General features: G+C 47.7%; 1 protein-coding gene across 1 annotated transcript in view; it reads left to right on the forward strand.

Annotated features, from left to right (window-relative positions):
• The first annotated feature begins 2,696 nt into the window (after positions 1–2,696).
• Positions 2,697–22,023, forward strand: part of SPECC1L (sperm antigen with calponin homology and coiled-coil domains 1 like) — a 61,442-nt gene continuing 42,115 nt past the window's right edge. Inside the window, exons 1-5 of the mRNA XM_070761992.1 lie at positions 2,697–2,817; positions 8,898–9,086; positions 15,507–15,666; positions 16,949–18,582; positions 19,914–20,121. Coding sequence (XP_070618093.1) covers positions 8,934–9,086; positions 15,507–15,666; positions 16,949–18,582; positions 19,914–20,121 — 2,155 coding nt within the window. The 5' untranslated portion in view covers positions 2,697–2,817; positions 8,898–8,933. The remainder of the gene's footprint in view (positions 2,818–8,897; positions 9,087–15,506; positions 15,667–16,948; positions 18,583–19,913; positions 20,122–22,023) is intronic.

A 22,023-nucleotide genomic window follows, 5' to 3' on the forward strand; every position in this document is an offset into this window, starting at 1 on the left:
CCCCGTTTTAAGATCCTGGCTGGGATTATATTCTCTTGCATTATATGGAATTCCAATACGACCTGGTCGCTCTCACCCAAAGTTCTGGCAACTTTCACTCCCTCTATATCAGTGATGGCAAACCTATGGGATGGGTGCCACAGGTAGCACGCGGAGCCCTATCTGCTGGCACACAAGCCATTGCCCTCGCTCAGCTCCAACGTGCAGGTGTGTGCTAGCCAGCTGATTTTTGGCTCACACAGAGGCTCTGGGAGGGTGTTTTTTACTTCCGAAGAGCCTCCAGGGGGATGGGAGAGAGCATTTTTACCTTCCCCTGGCTCCAGGGAAGCCTTTGGAACCTGAAGAGGAGAAATAGGCCCACTGGGCCCACCAGAAGTTGGAAAACAGGCTGTTTCCAGCTTCCAAAGGGCCTCTGGAGGGTAGGGAAGCATTTTTTGCCCTCCCCAGGCATTGAATTATGGATGTGGGCACTCGCGCATGCGTGACACACTTTTTTGCCGCCTGAGGAAAAAAAGATTCGCCATCACTGCTGTATGTCATGTCTTCTCCGTTAGGTCCCATGTAGTTTTGTCTCTTGTTCCCTACCCAACCTTTTGGGTAGGAGGCGGATGCTGTGAATCCAATGTGGCCTTCCCAAGAATCTCTCGGGAGGGGAGGGCCCCGGTCCTACAGTAAGGAAAAAGCTGGCCTGGGTTTGCTTCGGAGGATCCCCACCGGAGACCCTCCTCCAGGGAGGCCATGAAGCCGGCAGCGGCCGAGGGTGTCCTTCAACCAAGCTGCCCAATTCGAACCAAACGGGTCTGAGGGGAGGCACCAGCCACCATAGCTGCCTTGAAGCACCTTGTTGTCCTCGGCTCAAATGCGTGTTTCCCTCGGCTCGGGCAACTCCTGAGGGGGGCGACAGGTGCTGACCGGTGTGTCTGTTACTATCCCGCCCAGGGCACCTGGAAGGCCCCCCCGAAACCCCTGCAGGGCTCAGCCACAACACCCGGCGGGACGGACACCTTTCCAATCTCAAGCGGGGAAGAAGAACCAATGCAGCTAACCCTCCCCTCCCTTAATAGAATTGGGCTGTCACTCAAAGTGGCCCTTCCTGCTTCCATCTCGCAGCCCTCCTGACCCCCTGCCAGCCAGGAGGAGCAGTGGGCGTCGCCTCGGGTTGCCCACCCTCCTGGGAAGCGCCCGCCCCACCAGCGCTAGGGGACCCAAAGTGGAGACAGGCTGCAAAGGCCCCCGGAGCCAGACCAGAGGGGGCGGCTGAGGTGGGGCGGGGAGGGCTGGCGAAGTCCAGTGCAGTTCTGCTCCGGCACCTGGGCAGGTAGTAAAATCACATGCGGACATGCAGGGGTGCCACGGGATTGTGCTGGACTCCACTAGACCCTGCGTGTCCGCTAGCATCTCCATGGCGCCCCTGCGTCTCCACGCGTGATACTGCTACCCAGTGATGGGCTACCAAAATTTTTACTACCACATTGTGGGCGTGGATTATGCATTTTGTTCCAACATCTTTCAGTGCAAATTGGGTGCTCTGGAGCTCCATTTTCGCTACCCCATTGTGTTCTCCCCGCTGTCCAGGCAGTAGCCCACTCCTGATTATCTACTATATAAAGTGTATGTACAGGGGGTGGACAAAAAAATGGAAACACTTGAATTTTTGGCATCATAATGTTCGAACATGTTCAAATGAATCAAAACTTGACATATTTTAATGGGTTTTTTTAAAAAATATATGTTATTTGATGTTTTTTTAAACAGAAATTTAAGGAAATTGGTTATAGCCTTCTAGAAATGGCAGACCTCTCAGACTTTCAAAGAGGCCAAATTGTTGGTGCTCGAATGGCAGGCGCTAGTGTAACAGAAAGTGCTGGAATGTTTGGCGTTTCAAGAGGTAATGTCTCAAAAGTAATGACTGCTTTTGAAAGAGAAGGGAAAACGTCCTCAGCCAAGTACAGCTCTGGTTGAAAGGCAAAGTTGTCTGAGAGAGACGGTGGGGCTCTAAAGCGAATTGTTATAGTGGATCGCAAGACCGAGTACAGAACCCAGTTTCCACAAAAACTCTTCGAAAGGGAGCTTCACAAATCTGGATTCCACGGAAGAACTGCAAGGTGTTTCCATTTTTTTGTCCACCCCCCTGTACATACACGCACGCACAGCTTTTCTAAAATTATACATTCAAACTCATTTACTCTGATAGGAAAAACATACCCAGAGCCCAGAAGGGAAAAATCACAAAATTTTGCTACCGGTACTACCGTATGTACCTCAGTGTTTCCCAACCTTGGCAACTTGAAGATATTTGGACTTCAACTCCCAGGGCTGGGGAATTCTGGGAGTTGAAGTCCATATATCTTCAAGTTGCCAAGGTTGAGAAACACTGAGGTACCTGACCGTACCCGTAGGAACCATTACTGCTGCTACCTGCTCAGGTGCAGGAGCGTAATTGGCTGGACTCCGCCAGCCCTCAGAGCCCCGGGGGCGAGCACCCGTCCCCCTCAGCAGCTCCCCCTCTGAGCCGGAGCCTGCGGCTCTCGCCCGCCTGGAGGCTCCCACCGCCCGGACTCACTGGGGGGGGGGGGGGCGTCAGGAGTGAAGGCCCCCGGTCCGCCGGTCAGGGAGAGAGGGAGCAGCAGTCGAAGATCATCAGGAGCAGCTGGGTGGCCCCGCCCCTACATATGCGCGTGCGCCCTCCCTTCGCCAGGCTTGGGGGCGGGGACCGCGTTGGCGCCTGCGCAGTGGCGCCCAGCGCGCTGAGGGACCGGAGGAGGACCGCCGCGCCCGCCCGGTCTCCCTCCGCCGAAGGAGGCAGCGGCGCTTCAGGTAAGGCCGGGGCGGCGGCCCAGCCCCCGGAGACCCCGCCGCGCTGCCCAGGCGTTTACCCGCCGCGCCGCCCTCGGGGCCCGGGGAGCTCGACGCAGGAGGGCAGGTGGGCCCGGCTAGTCCGGGAGGGCCGCGCGGCGGGTGGAGGCGTCTCTGAGGCGGCGTTGGGCTTGCGGGACGGGCTGCGCGGAGGGGCGGCTTCCCGGGAGGGTGAGGCGCGTCTGTGGGGCCCGGGGGGAGGGAAGGTTCCCGCGAGGGGGGCCCGTTGTGGAGGGCCTCGCTTCCCCCCCGCGGGGGCCTCTGAGGGGCGTCAGTCCCCCCCACCTGCCAGGACACACCGCCCCGCCTCGCTTGGGACCCTTGGAGCTGCAGCCTGCCCGCCTTGCCAGCGCCTGGCCCCGGTTGGGCAGCCCGGCCGAGCTCTGAGCGGGAGCCACAGGTGGCCCCTCCGTCCCAAGGAAGGGAAGGATGGGGCCCCTGAAGAGTCTCTCTGAGCAGCCCTGGGAAGGGTGGGTGGGAGGCGTTGACCACCCTTGGAGAGCTGCAGGCAAGGAAAAGATGAGGGTACATTCAGAGTGACAGTATTTTATTTATTTATTTATTTATTTATTCAGTCAGTCCAATACACAATGAGGGTTTTAGTGGGTGTATATATATACTGTATGTGTATACACACACACACACACGTAGTAAAATACATGAAGGTTATAGAGGAGATGCTCATAGTAAAATATATCTAAGAAAGAATAGAAAAGAGGATATAGTAATAGAACATATCAATGAAAGAATAGAAGAAGAGATATAGGAATAGAACAAAGGTATATAGGAGATATAGGAGAGCAATAGGACAGGGGACGGAAGGCACTCTAGTGCACTTGTACTCGCCCCTTACTGACCTCTTAGGAATCTGGATAGGTTAACCGTGGATAATCTAAGGGTAAAGTGTTGGGGGTTTGGGGATGACACTATGGAGTCCGGTAATGAGTTCCACGCTTCGACAACTTGGTTACTGTGTAAAGTGAATCCAGGTCCGACGGGCGGTGTAAGGGCTTTATGGAAGAAGAGAATCGGCCCCTCGTGAAGCCACACACGTTTGTATTTCTGATTTTGGAACTAGATTTTTCACTGGAGGAAATGCTTGGCAGTGGGAACAGCAACTTAGGCCTGAGTGTTTTAGACTGTAGTTTGTGCTTTGTGTCTCTTGGGAAAAAAATGGAAAATCTAAGCATTACCTATCTATTATTATTATTATTATTATTATTATTATTATTATTATTTATTAGACTTGTATGCCGCCCCTGTCCGAAGACTTGGAGCGGCTCACAACAAGTAATACATGAGATTCAAATCCAATATTAAAAACAATTTTAAAAACCCTTATAAAAACAATCATACAATCCAAACAAGCCCTACATAAAATGGAACAGCTGGAGGAATGTCAGTTTTCTCAAGCCTAGGGGGCATAGGTGGGTTTTTAGAAGTTTGCAAAAGGCAAGGAGGGTGGGGGCAGTCCTAATCTCCCGGGGGAGTTGATTCCAGAGGGTGGAGGCTGCCACAGAAAAGGCTCTCCCCCTGGGTCCCACCAGACAACATTGTGTTGTGGACGGGCCCTGGAGAAGGCCGACTCTGGGACCTAATCGATATCTATCTATCTATCTATCTATCTATCTATCTATCTATCTATCTATCTATCTATCTATCCAACTATCTATCTTCTATCTAGCTATCAAGCTATCTTTTTTTCTCCTCCTATCTAGTTATCTAGCTATCTATCTTCTATGCAAACAATTTTAAAAAGTACAGTTAACAATAAAAAGAAGTCAGGTACAAATTAAAACAATAACCCCAGTTAAAAACCACAATTGATGGCCAGCCAGGATTTCTCTGTTGTACTATTGTACAATTTGACTGTCCTTTTGTCTCTCTGGCTTGGCCTGCTTCTCTTTGAGCGAATCCTGTCATGAGCAAAAGTCCCACATTCCTGGAATGTGATGGGGATATGCTTCGTGACAAGCGCATCAATCAATTGAGGAAGCCAATTGGGACTTGACATAGTTTTAAGTCACTGGATATCTTTGTACCCATAATTCAAACAGAGCCTGAATTGCGCTGGGCATCTGGGTTCCAGCATATGAGATTTGGATTCTGTAATGAGATTAAAGCAGCAGGACTAATTGGGTTAGAACAGATGAAGCCAGTGGCAGATCTGTAAAGATCAGAATGAAATCTGAAATCCCTGTAAAATACAGGATGAACCAGCATTCAGATGAAAGCCAATGATTTCAAGTTGTTTGCTTACTGGCCTCTTAAAAAAAGATTTGCTAAAGCTGTTGCTCAAACCTTTGATTCAAATGAGATTGAGCAAATCGACATAATTCTTAGCAAGAACTGGGTGTATACAAACTATGGCATGGTATCGGTCCAGCTATATGTGTCTCATTGCAAGCTGAACCACGATAAAATGCTACAGCATATTCCTGTCTAAGCTAGAACTAGCTAGCAACCTCTTTCTATCACCCTACTTTCTGTAGTAAGCATGTATGCTATGTCAGCCCACTTCTCCCCCATCCCTTTATTTGTAAAATAAAATAAATTTCCTTTCTTGCAAATCCCCTGTGTGTGAGTGATGCTCTTTGGAATATATAATGATTGACATTGTGCAGTTTACTGTTAAGGAGTAAGCGTAACTGGCTTTGAATGTATTCTTAGATTTAAAATAAACTTGTAGTGGAAAAGTTAATACCATTCTGAGCTTGGAATGAAGCACCTTGCATTCCAGAGCTTTGTTCCAAGGTTTGGACAAAATTTAGCATGCTCTTCCCATGTTGTTCCAAGCATTCTGATATCCTGTAATTAAAATTCCAGTAAGCTATGGAGAATTTGTGGTTACATTTATCATTACAAGAGTAGGCATGGGCATGGCAATTGGTTGGAGTTATTTGAGAAGGAATGAAGGGGGAGACACTTGAATATTATTTATTACCAATTATTTAAATGAAGACCCACCAGTTGATTCAAAATACAGTTGTACCAGCAATAGCAAGCATCTTTTGCTGCATATGCCTATGGGTTAGATATAAAACTGATGATACCAAATTGATGGGTAGCTTTGACCAGTGGTTTCATGTAAAGGTTAAACAGGAGAAGGGACAGTGTAGAGCTCAGAGTTGTCCCATCTGTCTCACACACACACACAAGTGGGTAGTCTTCATCAGCAAAGTTGGGAGTGATTACTGAAGAAGAAAGGAAATGCCTGTTTGAGTGAGGGGGTCTTCCTGAAACAGCTTAAGGAAGCAGTAGTGAGGCCCCTCCTCAAGAAGCCTTCTCTGGATCCAGCTTATTTGAAAAACTACCGTCCTATCTCCAACCTACCCTTTATAGGAAAGGTTGTTGAGAAAATGGTGGCACTCCAGCTCCTACAGTCATTGGATGAAACAGATTATCTAGACCAGAAGTCTCAAACCCGCCCCATTTTAAGACTTGGGGACATCAACCCCCAGAATTCCTCAGCCAGCTTTGCTGAGGTGTTGATCTTTGCTGGCTGAGGAATTCTGGGAGTTGAAGTCCATAAGTCTTAAAGTGGCCCGGGTTTGAGACACCTGATCTAGACCCTTATCGGTCAGGCTTCAGACCCAGCTACACCATAGGAACCGCTTTGGTCATGCTGATGGATGATCTCTGGTGAGCCCGGGATAGGGGTCATTCTACTATTCTGGTGCTCCTTGACCTCTCAGTGGCTTTCAATACCATTGACCATGGTATCTTTCTCTGATGACTAGGGGAGTTGGAGGTGGGAGGCACTGTATTACAGTGGTTCTTCTCCTATCTCTCTGGTCGGTTACAATCAGTGTTAATGGGGAGACAGAGGTCAACCCCTAGGCCCCTCCTTTGTGGGATGCCGCAGGACTCGGTTCTCTCCCTCCTCCTATTTAACATCTATGGGAAACCACTGGGTGAGATCATCCGAGTGAGGTATCACCATATAGCCTCCAGGCCCTGTATCCAGTGCCTGGAGTCTGTGAGGGTCTGGATGAGGGTCAACAGGCTCAAGGTCAACCATGACAAGACTGAGTGGTTGTGGATACTGCTGAGAGGGCAAGGAGCATCCCCTCCACCTTTGCTCCACCAAAGAAGATGGAGAAGCACAAACACTTGGTTAATGAAGGCAGTTGGGACCAGAATTGCTGTCGCTAAATAATAAAGTCATAGTGGGATGTCATGTGACCATGCCACTTAGTGACAGCAATCCCAGTAGTCCCAATTGCCAGTGTTGAGAGAGGACCACGCAGGTCGTTAAGCAAGAACCTCACATGACTAGGACTTCCTGCTGACCTCCCTACTGACTTTGCTTGTAGGAAGCTGCCAGAGGAGGTCACAAATTGTGGTCATGTGATCATGGGGGGAGGAGCCATGTGGGGGCTGGAATGTTGAGGACCTGTTGTATCTACTGCTGATTCAACCCCCTCATAAGTCGCTGAACAAATAGTCATTAACTGAGGAATTCCTGTACTATGTGTGCCTTCCAGTAAATGATGAATAGGATGAGGGTGGACATAAGTCACATGATTGAAAGATTGATATGAAGGTAACCAAAACTGAGTTGTGGCTTGAAGGTCCACAGGGTACCACTGTTTTCCAAGGGGCTAATATCACTAGAATTGATCTCAGAGCTGCTATTGCCAGATTTGCCAAGAGATGCTCAACCACCAGCAGATTGAGCTTTACGTGATCCCAACATCTTATCTCTCAAAAGAGCATAATAAGGTGTGGCTCTGAATAAGAGTTTGTGTATTTAAATGAATATTTTAGCATAGTAAGTGTACAGAGGCATTTTTTCTTGGCCTGAAAGCTCCCTCCAAGCCATTTTGATATACTTGTGAGTGCAGAGAAGAGCACAATCAGCTGGGGCCATTTTATTACAAAAGAACACAGGAGATTTCTTGGGCCAATTACTCTCCAAGGAAGTTAAAGCCTTCGCAGGTTGAGTCAGGGTTGGCATCGGGCCCATGAAGTGTACGTTCCTTCTTTTTCTACCATGTATGGGTTCCGTTCTTTCCACATTGTAAAACTGAGCATCCTAGAGCTTAGTCCTGACCAAAATATGATTGCAGATCAAAGTCTGGAGATAATCTAAAGAGTCAGGACCTTCTCTTCTCTCTCTCTCTCTCTCTATTGCAAAGGTGACTCTATAGATACAGGAGGCTATGGATCAAAAGCATTCTGTGGTCCCCCCCCCCTCCCGCCACAAACCAAATTAGCTTGAATATGAACAGATTCATGGCACCTTACTACTTCTCCAAGTAACCCTACTGGGAAATCTGGCTCATCAAGGGAGAAAAGTTCCAGCAAACCCTTGGGGTTCTAACTCAGCAAGGAAACCTTTTCAAGTAGGTTGAAAAAGCAGCAGAAACCTCCGGGGCAGATTCTGCCGAATAGATGTCCGAGAGCTACAACGTTCGAGAGCTGCTCCGAGTCTTCAGAGAGGGGCGGCATACAAATCTAATAAATAATAATAATAACGTTGTGCACATTCAGTATCCGAAAGGCAGCCTTCCATATAAACTGAAACTGCCCACCCATTAGTGGAAGGAATTGTAATAAACTGGCAGGAGGATGACTACAGTTTGAGTCACTGCAGCCAAATTAGCAAAGGTCAAACCAGCTTTAAAATTAACATTCTGCACATACAGAAAAATATGTATGGTATATTAATGATTTCAATTATACTGGTGTAGCTCTTGCCCCAACAAGCTTGTTTGAAAACCTAATTATCTTTGTTCTGTTTATATTTCATTTTACATGAAAAAAGATGGTTCTCGTGTTTCCTTGAATGTACATATGAAATTGCAGATACGGGGAAATGAGAGAAACTTTTGTGCCTTGGCTTAGTCCATAAACTCTCTATAGATTAAAAAGACCCTACAGATTTCAAAAACGAACTGTTAAAGTCAATGTAACCTGTAGGATTTGTGGTCTGTGCAAAAGGGACTAGGCAGGGAGGGTCAATTTTCAGGTGTATGAACAGTTACTATATAAATAACTATGTCCTCAATTTTTGAAAATCTGTTTTTTGTCTGCAGATTATTAGTAAATGTATATCAAGCAGGCAGCCAAGAATGAAGAAAGCAAGCCGGAATATTAGTTCGGTGCCCAAAGTGCCTGGAATAACTAAAATGCAAACAGTAGAGAAAGCTAAAGCAGAGACTACTTCCACAACGTCTGTAGCAACAAAACTTCCAAAGTCAGGAACAGCAACCACTTTCCTGAAGGTAAGCCACAACTCTTTTGAAGTGCAGGGTGAGTGGAGGGTGGGTGGAATATCAACAGAGGAGCCTGGGATGAGCAGCAGGGAAAATACTGCTAATACTCATGTATATTGTCAGCTTTTTTATTGTTGCCTCCTGTACATGGGATTATATATTCTCAACCTGGGGGCCGGGACCCCTTTGAGGGTGGAATGTCCGGTTTACAGGGGTCACCTAAGAGCATGGGAAAAGACAAATTTCCCACGGTGTTAGGGACAAAAGCTTCTATTCTGGCACCTTGGAACATATTTTTACAATCCGACCAATCAGGTGTTTACAGTGGGGCTGACCTTCCTGCCAATCAGCTTAAAGCTCTGTCGGGAGAATTGATGCTAGACTTATGGTTGGGGGTCACCCCAACATGAGGAACTGTATTAAGGGGTTGCGGCATTAGAAAGGTTGAGAGCCACTGGTTTACAAAGTCTTGCAGATAGAAAATAATTCTGCCCTCTTCAGTGATGCTATTGCAAATTTGTGTTGAGTTCGTCCAATTAATATTTCTACATTTTCGCCCTGTTCCCATGATGCACTTAATTGAGTCTGGCACTTAGGTTCAGCAGCTGGTCCTGAAGTTACAGCCACTCATTCAGCAACTGTTCAAAGTTATGACGGCACTCAGTGAGTGGCTTTTACTATCGGTGCTTTAGGTTCTAGCTGTGGCAGCACTCCCAGGGAGGGGGAGGGGGAGGGGGGGCGGGCAGTTGTGTACTTAGCAACCGGCTTGCCCCTGCAGAGGTTGCAGCATCCCAGAGTCACATGCAGTCATCACTTTCCCTGCTGCTTTTCACAACTAATGCCAGTGAGGAGCCCCTGTCCATAGCAAGTAGTGCCTGCAGCCCCCGACCAGCCATGACCCCCACCCACATTACCCAGGCCCTGTTTGCAGCATCCCCGTACAGCAATTGCGCAGTGGTGATAACAGAGCGCTGGATCGATCGGGTACTCTGTTATTGGCTGCAGAGGCCTTCAGGAAAACCTTGACGGCTGCAGAAGAAATGGGCCGAGGTGTAAGAGGCCTGGCTGCAACTGTCCAAAGCCGCAGAAGTTACTAAAGACCTCTGACTGAGAAAAGGAGGCTGGGGGTGAGCATACAAGTGAATTTCCAGTTGGGCCATTTTTCGCCAGCTGCAGAAGGCTCTCCTGAAGCTTGAGGAGAGAGAAAATGGCCAAAAATAAGGCCAAAAATCACCTGAGATGACATAGGGCAGCACCTTGCGTGCCCCCAGATATGGCTGTGCATACCACCTGTGGCACGGATGCCGTAGGTTCGCCATCACTGCTGTAGGGAATGCTGTTCCATAAGGTAGGTTCTGCCACAGAAAAAATATGATTTCTTTGTCCAACAAGATGATGTATTTTAAGTGGAGGGGACCCAAATCACACCCCACTGTTTGCCCCACTCAATGCCACAACTGGTGGGGCAAGCAGAAACCGTGGGAGAAAGGCAGCCCTACTCTAGAAAGGAGAGAGTGGTCTTCTATCACTAAAACAATACACAGATAAACATAAACTTTGGTTCCTATAAAGGAAGAGATTTATGAAAGCAGCCTTCCATTCCCAATTCATATGACGATATGAGACAGGAACGTGTTAATTAATATTGTCCCTTTGCTAGGTGACTCCGAGCACCTGCAGGAATATCCTTGGCTCCTAAGGGCAAATATTTTGTTTTGAGTACAGCACCCCAACTGCCTCTCTTCCCCCCTCCGTGTCCCTCTTCTCCAGTTTGTCAGTGCTGAAGTCTCAAAATAGCCAGCTTCAGGGTTGACACAGGAATCCAATCGAACCCGGTCTTGACAGAGTGAATATGGTGAGGAAGTAGAGCCCCAAAGCACCCCACCGGCATGAGCTTCATGCTTGACCCCTCCTTGTCACCAGCACTGACTAAAACCAACCTTGAAGACAGGAGAAGGCATGTGATTCTGTGCCTCCCACTCCCGATCTCCTAAGGAAGGCCATCTGATGCCACAATCCGCGGTATCCAATGAGATCAAGGAGGACCAGAGTGGACACCCTCTCTCTACCCCTGAGCCCGCCAGAGGTTATCTAGTGTGATCAGTGCCACTCCAGTATTGTCACTGGGCTGATTCCTGACTGAAAAGACTCCACATCATATATTGTTTTCCGGAACCTTTGGAGCTATAAACCAAAGATTGTACGAAAAGGTCAGATCTGTTGGGTCCAGTATTGGGCTTCAAGACAGATGGGACCATGCCCTCCAGCAGAGGGTCTCTCGCCTCCCAGAAAACCTTGATTGACCAGGAGGAACAGGGAACTGAAACATTGGTGGTTGAACTCACAGCCCCAAGAACCCTGTTGTGAACATCTGGAACATCGGGGCCAGTAGGTTGAACTCTTCCCAATAACTGGGCCAGGCTGTGCCTCAGGCAATTGCAAAAGACCGGTACAGTCAGATTCCAACTCTGAGCAAATCTGAGTGACTTATCCAGCGGAATAGTTTTCGGCACAGCCCTGTGGGGATCCCTGTGGCCTCTCCTTGCCCAGGAGGGACTGGGCTGCTCTGGCCACTGTTTCCCATTTGTATGATAGGCAAAGATGTCATGCCACTCATGATTTGTATCTTATTTACTTCGTTGAATGGGGCTGCCTGCACTCAGGAATTCAGGCCTCACTCTGTTGTTAAATGGTCATTAAAAATTCATGCATAATAATTATAAGTCTCTGTTAGCAAATAATAACGAGGGTTTGATGGTTTACGGTTTATTTACCTGCCACTGGATTAAGAGTCGCAGCAGCTAACAATAATAATAAAGTAGAATAATGTGAGGTAATTAAAAGCACGGCATTCTAATTCACATACCATGGTTATTACTTAAATGTCTGTCAAACTGATAAGTTTTAAGGAGGCTACTCTGATGTGGGAAGGAAAAAAACTAGAAGGAAAAGTGATTTAAATAAGCTGGTCCTCTAGGTCAGTGTTTCCCAACCTTGGCAAATTGAACATATTTGGACTTCAACTCCCAGAATTCCCCAGCCAGCGAACATGTTTGACATGTTTTATCGTCTTTTGAAATTTTTTCATTTCCAATAAATTAATTGTTTAACTTTATTTAATTCTTTCAAAGCTTGTTCATCTAGACTGCTTTTATGAATCCTCCGGGACTGTCTTCTGCCGCACGAATCCCAGCGGCCAATAAGGTCCCACAGAGTTGGCCTCCTCTAGGTCCCGACGACTAAACAATGTCGTCTGGCGGGCCCCAGGGGAAGAGCCTTCTCTGTGGTGGGCCCGGCCCTCTGGAATCAACTCCCCCCAGAGATCAGAACTGCCCCCACCTTCCTTGTCTTTCGTAAATTGCTTAAGACCCACCTATATTGCCAGGCATGGGGGAATTGAGACGTCTCCTCCAGGCTTATATAGTTTTATGTATGGTATGCTTGTGATATATGGTTTTTAAATGATGGGTTTTTAGATACTTTCTTTTAAATATTAGATTTGTTACATTGCACATTGTTATTATTATTGTTGTGAGCCACCCCAAGTCTGGGGAGAGGGGCGGCATACAAATTTAATAAATTATTATAATTATTTTCATTGCAATTTACATCTGTTATGGCCTTTTTTCTGGTTTGCAGCAAGCTCAGCTCAGATTCCTCTCCTCCCATATAGTCTCTGACATCCCTAAAGTTGTAGAAGAAAAGGATTTAGGGGTAGTGATTTCTGACAGTCTCAAAATGGGTGAACAGTGCAGTCAGGCGGTAGGGAAAGCAAGTAGGATGCTTGGCTGCATAGCTAGAGGTATAACAAGCAGGAAGAGGGAAATTATGATCCCGCTATATAGAATGCTGGTGAGACCACATTTGGAATACTGTGTTCAGTTCTGGAGACCTCACCTACAAAAAGATATTGACAAAATTGAACGGGTCCAAAGACGGGCTACAAGAATGGTGGAAGGGTCTTAAGCATAAAACGTATCAGGAAAGACTCAATGAACTCAATCTGTATAGTCTGGAGGACAGAAGGAAAAGGGGGGACATGATCGAAACATTTAAATATATTAAAGGGTTAAATAAGGTCCAAGAGGGAAGTGTTTTTAATAGGAAAGTGAACACAAGAACAAGGGGACACAATCTGAAGTTAGTTGGGGGAAAGATCAAAAGCAACATGAGAAAATATTATTTTACCGAAAGAGTAGTAGATCCTTGGAACAAACTTCCAGCAGACGTGGTAGATAAATCCACAGTAACTGAATTTAAACATGCCTGGGATAAACATATATCCATCCTAAGATAAAATACAGAAAATAGTATAAGGGCAGACTAGATGGACCAGGAGGTCTTTTTCTGCCATCAGACTTCTATGTTTCTAGTTATTTAAACCCCCCCCCACAATTTTCACTTCTGCTGTGTGCTTCCTTGAAGTCCTGTCACCACCCTATAGTCACATGACCCTCTGAAGGAGTGGGTGGGAGCTTCTTCCTGGCTGCATTTGGAAGCTAAGAGGGTGACCCCAGCTGGTCACCATTTTCAGGGTGGATTTTTGTCGGCTGAATCAAGATATTTTTACAACTTGACCTATTTAATTCCTTAATAGACTCTTCTTACCTATGCAGCATGTCTGTAATTAACCTACTTAACTTTGAAAGGAAAAAAACCCAGATGTTGTAGATGGTGAGAAGGAATGCTTAATCTGGATAGGTCTGTTCAGGATGAGAGTGGACCTTTCATGAAATGGGATGGGAAATTTGTTCCATTGTGTTGCTGGGACTTTTTTTTTAAGTTATCATCCGTCACTCTGCCTTTTTGCAATAGATAAATGGAAATGTTCTCATCTGATCATGACAAGAAACCAGACAAAAGATGTTCATAACCACTTCATGCAAATGAAAAGACAAAATCTAAAATAAAAATTGCTACTTACATTAAACCAGCAGTTACGCTTGCAAAAATTCTTTGAAAAAACATGTGGGCAGGAAGCAATGTTAAATCTATTATCATTCTGAGAATTTTTATCCTTTTAATTTCAAATGCAGGTGATAAAATATCCCCCCAATGTTTTACTTGTCTTACTTGTCACTCTGTGAGAGAAATGGGCAGTTTCTGAATGTGATACGTAAATAAATAAAACATAAATAAATAATATTAATCCCATTGCATATTCCATTTTATCTCTATGGGATGAATATTAAGGAAAGTTTTATTAAATTGGACCTTTAGAGGGATTCAGTGCAATGTACAGATCCACCTCTAGGACAGCACTTTTAATGTGCACAGCTAAGGTTGGAACTGTGGCTAAAAATGGATTGCTTTTATTTTATTATACTTAAAATTCAATGCAATCATTGTATTGTTGTATTTCACAGGTTTTCCTTGTATTAGTGGTCAATTCCCTCCTGACTCTGAGGTATTCTGGGCTTTTGTTGCTGGTTTTTGTGTGTGTGTCTGTAGTGCCAGGCAGTGCCGGCTTTCCATGGGAGGAGATGCAGGAGGAGAAATCAGAATGGCCGGGCATTGGGAGTGCCTGCTAGGAAGGCCTTTTTGTCCACACGTGATGGCACTATGGTAGCAGAGGATGCCAAAGCTTTCTCTACAAATAGTCCTTGATTTATGACCACACTAACAGCAAAAATAAGAGAGATCTTAAGTGAGTTTTGCCCCATTTTACGACCAGTTTGCAACCGGTTGCTACAGTTGTTACGTGAGTCATGTAGCTTTCCCCATTGACTTTTCTTTTGGAAGCAGGCTATCACCAGGACAGGGCAGCTGTCATAAATACATGCTAGCTGCCAAGCTTCTCCGGGACCCAGGGGAAGAGCCTTCTCTGTGGCGGCCCCGACCCTCTGGAACCAACTCCTCCCAGAGATCAGAATTGCCCCCACCCTCCTTGCCTTTTGTAAGCTCCTTAAAACCCACCTCTGTCGTCAGGCATGGGGGAATTGAGATATTCCTTTCCCCCCAGGCCTATACAATTTATGCATGGTATGTTTGTGTGTATGTTTGGCTTTTAATCAGGGTTTTTAGTTATTTTAAATATTAGATTTGTCATATGTTGTTTTATTATTGTTGTTAGCCGCCCCAAGTCTACGGAGAGGGGCGGCATACAAATGTAATAAATAAATAAATAAATAAATAAATGTGTCCAGATGAAATTCTGCTCAGTTGAACCTCTCATAAAGTCTTCCATTCTTTCCCTTCAACGAAGAGAATCCAACTATGTTTCATATGCAGGAATGTTGGTTTATTGTTGTTGTTATTACTACTGTAAGTAATTATATTTTAATTCCAAATCTTTTACATTTATTTTTATTTATCATATGCCACCCATCTCTCAGAAATCTGACCCTTGGCATGCGTGCCTGTAGTTTAGAGAAACACTGAGCTTCTGACCAGACCCGCTTAATGTGTGGCTTCACCCCTGTCCTGCAGACGAAGAGCAACGATGATCTTTTAGTTGGAATGGCTGGAGGGACGAACGTCAGCAACGGTGTCAAGGGAGGGAAGAAGAGCGTTTCTACCTCAACGGCCCCTTCTGCGGCTGGGAACGCCTCCATGAATCCTGCGGAGGGTAAATCGAAGTCCACGGCAGGTACAGACACAAAGGTCTTTTTTTTTAAAGGCCACTAGGGCTTAACTAGCAAGGGACGTTGGCTGCACGGTGCTATCCCAAAGGTGCTTTTCAAGAGGCAAAGATTAAACAGTTTAACTGGTTTTTCTTTGAAGACTTTTCGCTTCTTGTCCAAAAAGCTTCATCAGCCCTGACTGAATGGTGGGGAATGGAAGGATTTATACTCCTTGCAAACAGCAGGACATTTGCATCCTTCTATAGGAAGTTGTTAAACCCATCTGGAGATTCATCTGTGTTGTCAGGGTCACCTGAGCGGTGCAAATGGCTGTGGAGCTTTCTTGGAACTACTGAAAGTACTGTATGGTAGACTGGACATAGATGATGTCTATCTGTTGATGATCTGTCTATCTATTGAGAGAAGGCTGTTCAGTTTTGACATAGATGGTCTTTTTGACTCCTCTTTCAAACCAGCAGTCCTCTCTGTCCAAAATGTGGGTTTTGTTGTCTTCAAATGAGTGGCCTGTGTCTTGTAAATGCAGATGGATTGCTGAATCTTGTCCTGTTGGGTTTGTTCTCCTATGTTGTGCCATGTGTTTATGAAGTGGTTGTTTTGTTATCCCAATACAGTGGCACCTCTATTTACGAACTTAATTTGTTCCATGACCAGGTTCTTAAGTAGAAACGTTTGTAAAAAGAAGCAATTTTTCCCATAGGAATCAATGTAAAAGCAAATAATGCATGCGATTGGGGAAACCACAGAGAGGGTGGAGGCCCTGTTTCCCCCCAGGAGATTCCTAGAGAGGCCCCACAAAGGCTTCTCCCTGCCTTTTCCAGCCCTGTTTCCCCCCAGGAGATTCCTAGAGAGGCCCCACGGAGGCTTCTCCCTGCCTTTTCCGGTTACAGTTTCGGAGCCTCGGGTTTGTAAGTGGAAAATGGTTCTTGAGAAGAGGCAAACAAATCTTGACCACCCGGTTCTTGTGTAGAAAAGTTCATAAGTAGAGGCTTTCTTAGGTAGAGGTACCACTGTATACAGATCTGCACATGGCTTGCTGCATTGTGCTGCATACACCACGTTGCTCGATTTATGTATGGGTGATTTATCTTTGAGGTGGGTGAGCTTCTGCCTTAGTGGTATGATTGTTTTTATTTTATTTGTTGCTACGCACAATTGTTTTCAATCATTAACTTTCAAGTAAGTGCATTAGAGTTTATAGTCAAGTATTCCTGAAAAACATGTTTTACCTTTTACAGAATTGTGTCTTTACCTACCAATTTATTATTTTTTTAAAAAAAACCCCCACAGGTACAAATTCTTCAGCTAAGCGCAGCACTTCATCTGGAAATAAAGAATCCAGCTCTTCTCGGGAAAGAATTCGTGACCGTTCGCGACCGACACAAAGCAAAAAACTTCCCCTGACTGGCCAGACGAACAGTGATGTCCTCCTCGCCAAACGTTCCCGCAGCCGTGCCGGTCAGGATTCCGATGTCCGCATGAGCAAGTCAAAGTCGGACAATCAGATCAGTGACAAATCTGTTCTAGAGACCAAAGTGAAAGATCTCCTGATGCTGGCCAAAACGAAAGACGTTGAGATCCTCCACTTGAGGAATGAACTAAGGGAGATGCGTGCCCAGCTGGGCCTTCACGAAGATTCGTTTGAGGGCGATGACAAGACTGAGGATAAAGAAACGATTGTGATCCACCAGCCGACCGATGTGGAGTCCACGCTGCTGCTTTTGCAGGATCAAAACTCGGCCATACGAGAGGAGCTGAATCAGCTGAAGAACGAGAACCGGATGTTAAAAGACAGATTGAATGCCTTGGGTTTTTCTCTAGAGCAAAGGCTGGATAATTCCGAAAAGTTGTTTGGCTACCAGTCTCTGAGCCCAGAAACAGCAACCGGAAGCCACAGCGATGGTGGAGGGACTCTTACTTCTTCGGTGGAAGGTTCCACTCCTGGTTCCATGGAAGATCTTTTAAGTCAGGACGAGAATACTTTGATGGACAACCAGCACAGCAACTCCATGGATAACCTAGACAGTGAGTGCAGTGAGGTGTATCAGCCGCTCACTTCCAGTGACGATGCGTTAGATGCCCCCTCATCTTCAGAGTCGGAAGGATTGCCAAGCATAGAGACCTCGAGGAAAGGGAGCAGCGGCAATGCCAGCGAAGTGTCCGTGGCTTGTTTGACGGAACGGATTCATCAGATGGAGGAGAACCAGCACAGCACAGCGGAAGAACTCCAAGCGACCCTCCAGGAGCTTGCGGATTTGCAGCAAATCACCCAGGAGTTGAACAGTGAGAACGAAAGGCTCGGAGAGGAAAAAGTTATCCTCATGGAATCTCTGTGCCAGCAAAGTGATAAATTGGAACACTTCAGCCGACAAATCGAGTATTTCCGCTCCCTTTTAGACGAGCATCATATATCCTACGTTATTGATGAAGACATGAAAAGTGGACGCTACATGGAGCTGGAGCAACGTTTCATGGACCTCGCGGAGAATGCCCGTTTCGAGAGGGAGCAACTTCTGGGTGTCCAGCAGCACCTGAGCAACACTTTGAAGATGGCCGAACAAGACAATAAGGAAGCCCAAGAGATGATCGGGGCATTGAAGGAACGGAATCACCACATGGAGCGAATTCTTGACTCAGAGCAGAAAAGCAAGGCCTCCCTGGCGGCTACCTTGGATGAGTACAAAGCTACTGTCTCCAGTGACCAAATTGAGATGAACCGGTTAAAAGCCCAGCTGGAACACGAGCGGCAGAAAGTTGCTGAGCTCTATTCCATACACAAGTCGGGTGATAAGTCAGACATCCAGGACTTGCTAGAGAGCGTCAGGCTCGACAAAGAGAAAGCAGAGACGTTAGCCGGCAACTTACAGGAAGAGCTTGCTCGGACACGTAACGATGCCAATCGTCTCCAGGACGCCATTGCAAAGGTAAAGATCTGAAAGTGTCATTGAATAGGAAGGCTTCCCCAGGGGTGTTGAAAGTGGGAGGCTGACAAATCACTTTCATTCATTCATTCATTCATTCATTCATTCATTCATTCATTCATTCATTTGATTTTTATGCCGCCCTTCTCCCCAGACTCAGGGCGGCTTACAACATGTTAGCAATAGCACTTTTTAACAGAGCCAGCCTATTGCCCCCCACAATATGGGTCCTCATTTTACCCACCGCGGAAGGATGGAAGGCTGAGTCAACCTTGAGCCGGTGATGAGATTTGAACCGCTGACCTACGGATCTACAGTCAGTTGCAGTGGCCTGCAGTACAGCACTCTACCTGCTACGCCACCTCGGCTCACCTTTGAAGCTTCTGTGAGCCACATGCGTGACCTCCCGGGCCTGTACTTTAGTTCTCCCTTAAGTGGCCAGAGCTAGTGCTGAGCTGCTCGGCCCCCGGACAGATCCTGCATCAGGCCCACTCTGGTCCTTCAAGGCTAAGCCTCACTTTCCCTCAGAAGAATAATGGTAGGAGTGCCATCCTTTAGTTTCAGCTATGAGCAGGTATACAACCCTAGATGTATCCAATGGTGATGAGAGGGTTTTCAGTAGCATGATAAATACATTGGCCTGGGTAAAAATTGGAACTAGCCATAGTGGAGTTTTCCACATCAGGGAGCATACGTGACTCGCAGCTTGGAGGTGTGTGGACCTTCAGGAAGGCTGAGTGCAAGGCTGACTGAGGAACTCTGGGAGTTGAAGTCCACACGCCTTGAAGTTGCCAAGGTTAAGAAAGACTGCTCTTCTTCAAAGGGTTCTCAGGCAACTGGCAAAGGGTAAGAGCCGTGATGGTGCAGTGGTTAGGGTGCAGTACTGCAGGTTACTTCTGCTGACTGCCAGCTGACTGCAATTTGGCAGTTCAAATCTCACCAGGCTCAAGGTTGACTCAGCCTTCCATCTTTCTGAGGACCCAGATTGTTAGGGAAAAGAGGCCGACTCTCTGTAAACTGCTTAGAAAGGGCTGTGAAGCACTGTGAAGCAGTACATAAGTCTGAGTGCTATTGCTATAGTCAGGCTTGACACCTCAGAGGAGCTACTGGAGGCAGGAAGCTAAGCTGGAGAGGTGTCTGATTCTCACATTGATGGGAAGCTAATAACTCTTTACTGATTCGGTTATGGCAATATCTAGCACGACAGCGTAAAGGGAGACTTCAGCCAAAATGGTTGGCACTCTCCAGTGTGTAATACAAATTTAATCCTGGACTCAAGTGTTGAAATCTGTTTGGAAGAAGCAATTAGAGTCTGGCCCTTTGTCTTAAACTAGATAGAAGATGAGTACAGAGCTTTCCGAGAAGAAGCCAAAAAACAGATTGAGGATCTGAACATGACCTTAGAAAAAGTACGGACAGATTTGGAGGAGAAGGAGACCGAAAGGAGTGACATGAAAGAAACCATCTTTGAACTGGAGGACGAGGTGGAGCAGCATCGAGCAGTGAAACTCCACGACAACCTCATCATCACGGACTTGGAGAGTAAGTAGCTCCTCGGCTTTCCTTGGGAGTTTTGCAGTTGCTTTTCTCAGGAGTGTGTGTGTGTGTGTGTGTGTGTGTGTGTGTGTGTGTTAAGTTCTTACAACAATTAAAACACTGCAAGAACAATAAGAAAATGAATTATTCGTTTTCTTAATGTCCTTGCAATAATAATAATAATAATAATAATAATAACAACAACAACAACAACAATAATAATAATAACTTATTAGATTTGTATGCCACCCCTCTCTGAGGGCTAGGAGCGGCTCACAACAGGACAATACACAAATCCAATAGTTAAAAAACAGTTTTAAACCCTTATAAAAATGATCAGTATTTTAATTGTTGTTAGTGTTGTTACAGTGGAACCTTAACATACGAACTTAATTGGTGCCGGGGGGAGGTTCGTAAGACGAAAGGTTCATAAGACGAAACATTGTTTCCCATAGGAAACAATGTAAAGTCAATTAATCCGTGCAACCAAAAAAAAACCCCGCAAAAAAAACCGCTGCCGCCCGGCTGTCACATTTTAAAACAGCCTGGGGGCTTCTCAGCGACCTCCCCAACGCCGGGTTCGGCATTGGGGAGGTCGCCGAGAAGCCCCCAGGCTGTTTTAAAAGGTGACAGCCGGGCTGGGGGGGTTGCTGGGAACATCGGCGCGGGAGGCAGGAGATGATCGGGCGACCGGAGCAGCAACACCGCCGCCGTCGCCGCCACGTCCGGCTCGGCTTCCCTGGCTGCTTGGCCGGGGGGGGGGGGGGGGCTCGGGCGAAAGGGGCTGCAGACGCAGAGATTTGCCTCCCACCCCTCGCCCGTGCCGCCGGCGCGTCATCTTCCCTCCCAGACAAAAAAGGCCGGCTTTCGGGGAGGAAGGGGCGTGCTTGGCTCTGCGTCTCCAGCCCCTTTCGGCGAAGCCTCCCTGGCCAAACAGCCAGGGAATCCGGGCCGGGTGTGGCGGTGAGGGGCTGGAGACGCAGAGCCGAGCACGCCCCTTCCTCCCCGAAAGGTGGCCTTTTTGTCTGGGAGGGAAGATGACGCGCCGGCAGCACGGGCGAGGGGTGGGAGGCAAATCTGCGTCTCCAGCCACTTTCGGCCGAGCCCCCCCGGCCAAGCAGCCAGGGAAGCCGAGCCGGGCGTGGAACATCGGCGCGGGAGGCAGGAGACAATCGGGCGACCGGAGCAGCAACACTGCCGCCGTCACCGCCACGCCCGGCCCGGATTCCCTGGCTGTTTGGACAGGGAGGCTCGGCCGAAAGGGGCTGGAGACGCAGAGCCGAGCACGCCCCTTCCTCCCCGAAAGCCGGCCTTTTTGTCTGGGAGGGAAGATGACGCGCCGGCGGCACGGGCGAGGGGTGGGAGGCAAATCTCTGCGTCTCCAGCTCCTTTCCTCCGAGCCCCGCCGGCCAAGCAGCCAGGGAAGCCGAGCTGGGCGTGGCAGGGAACATCGGCTGGAGATGCAGAGATTTGCCTCCCACCCCTCGCCCGTGCCGCCGGCGCGTCATCTTCCCTCCCAGACAAAAAGGCCGGCTTTCGGGGAGGAAGGGGCGTGCTCGGCTCTGCGTCTCCAGCCCTTTCGCCCAAGCCTCCCTGGCCAAACAGCCAGGGAATCCGGGCCGGGCGTGGCGGTGAGGGGCTGGAGACGCAGAGCCGAACACGCCCCTTCCTCCCCGAAAGCTGGCCTTTTTGTCTGGGAGGGAAGATGACGCGCCGGCGGCACGGGCGAGGGGTGGGAGGCAAATCTGCGTCTCCAGCCCCTTTCCTCCGAGCCTCGCCGGCCAAGCAGCCAGGGAAGCCGAGCTGGGCGTGGCAGGGAACATCGGCTGCAGACGCAGAGATTTGCCTCCCACCCCTCGCCCGTGCCGCCGGCGCGTCATCTTCCCTCCCAGACAAAAAGGCCGGCTT

This window comes from Erythrolamprus reginae, chromosome 10 (genome assembly GCF_031021105.1).
Source record: "Erythrolamprus reginae isolate rEryReg1 chromosome 10, rEryReg1.hap1, whole genome shotgun sequence".
Lineage (NCBI taxonomy): Eukaryota > Metazoa > Chordata > Lepidosauria > Squamata > Dipsadidae > Erythrolamprus > Erythrolamprus reginae.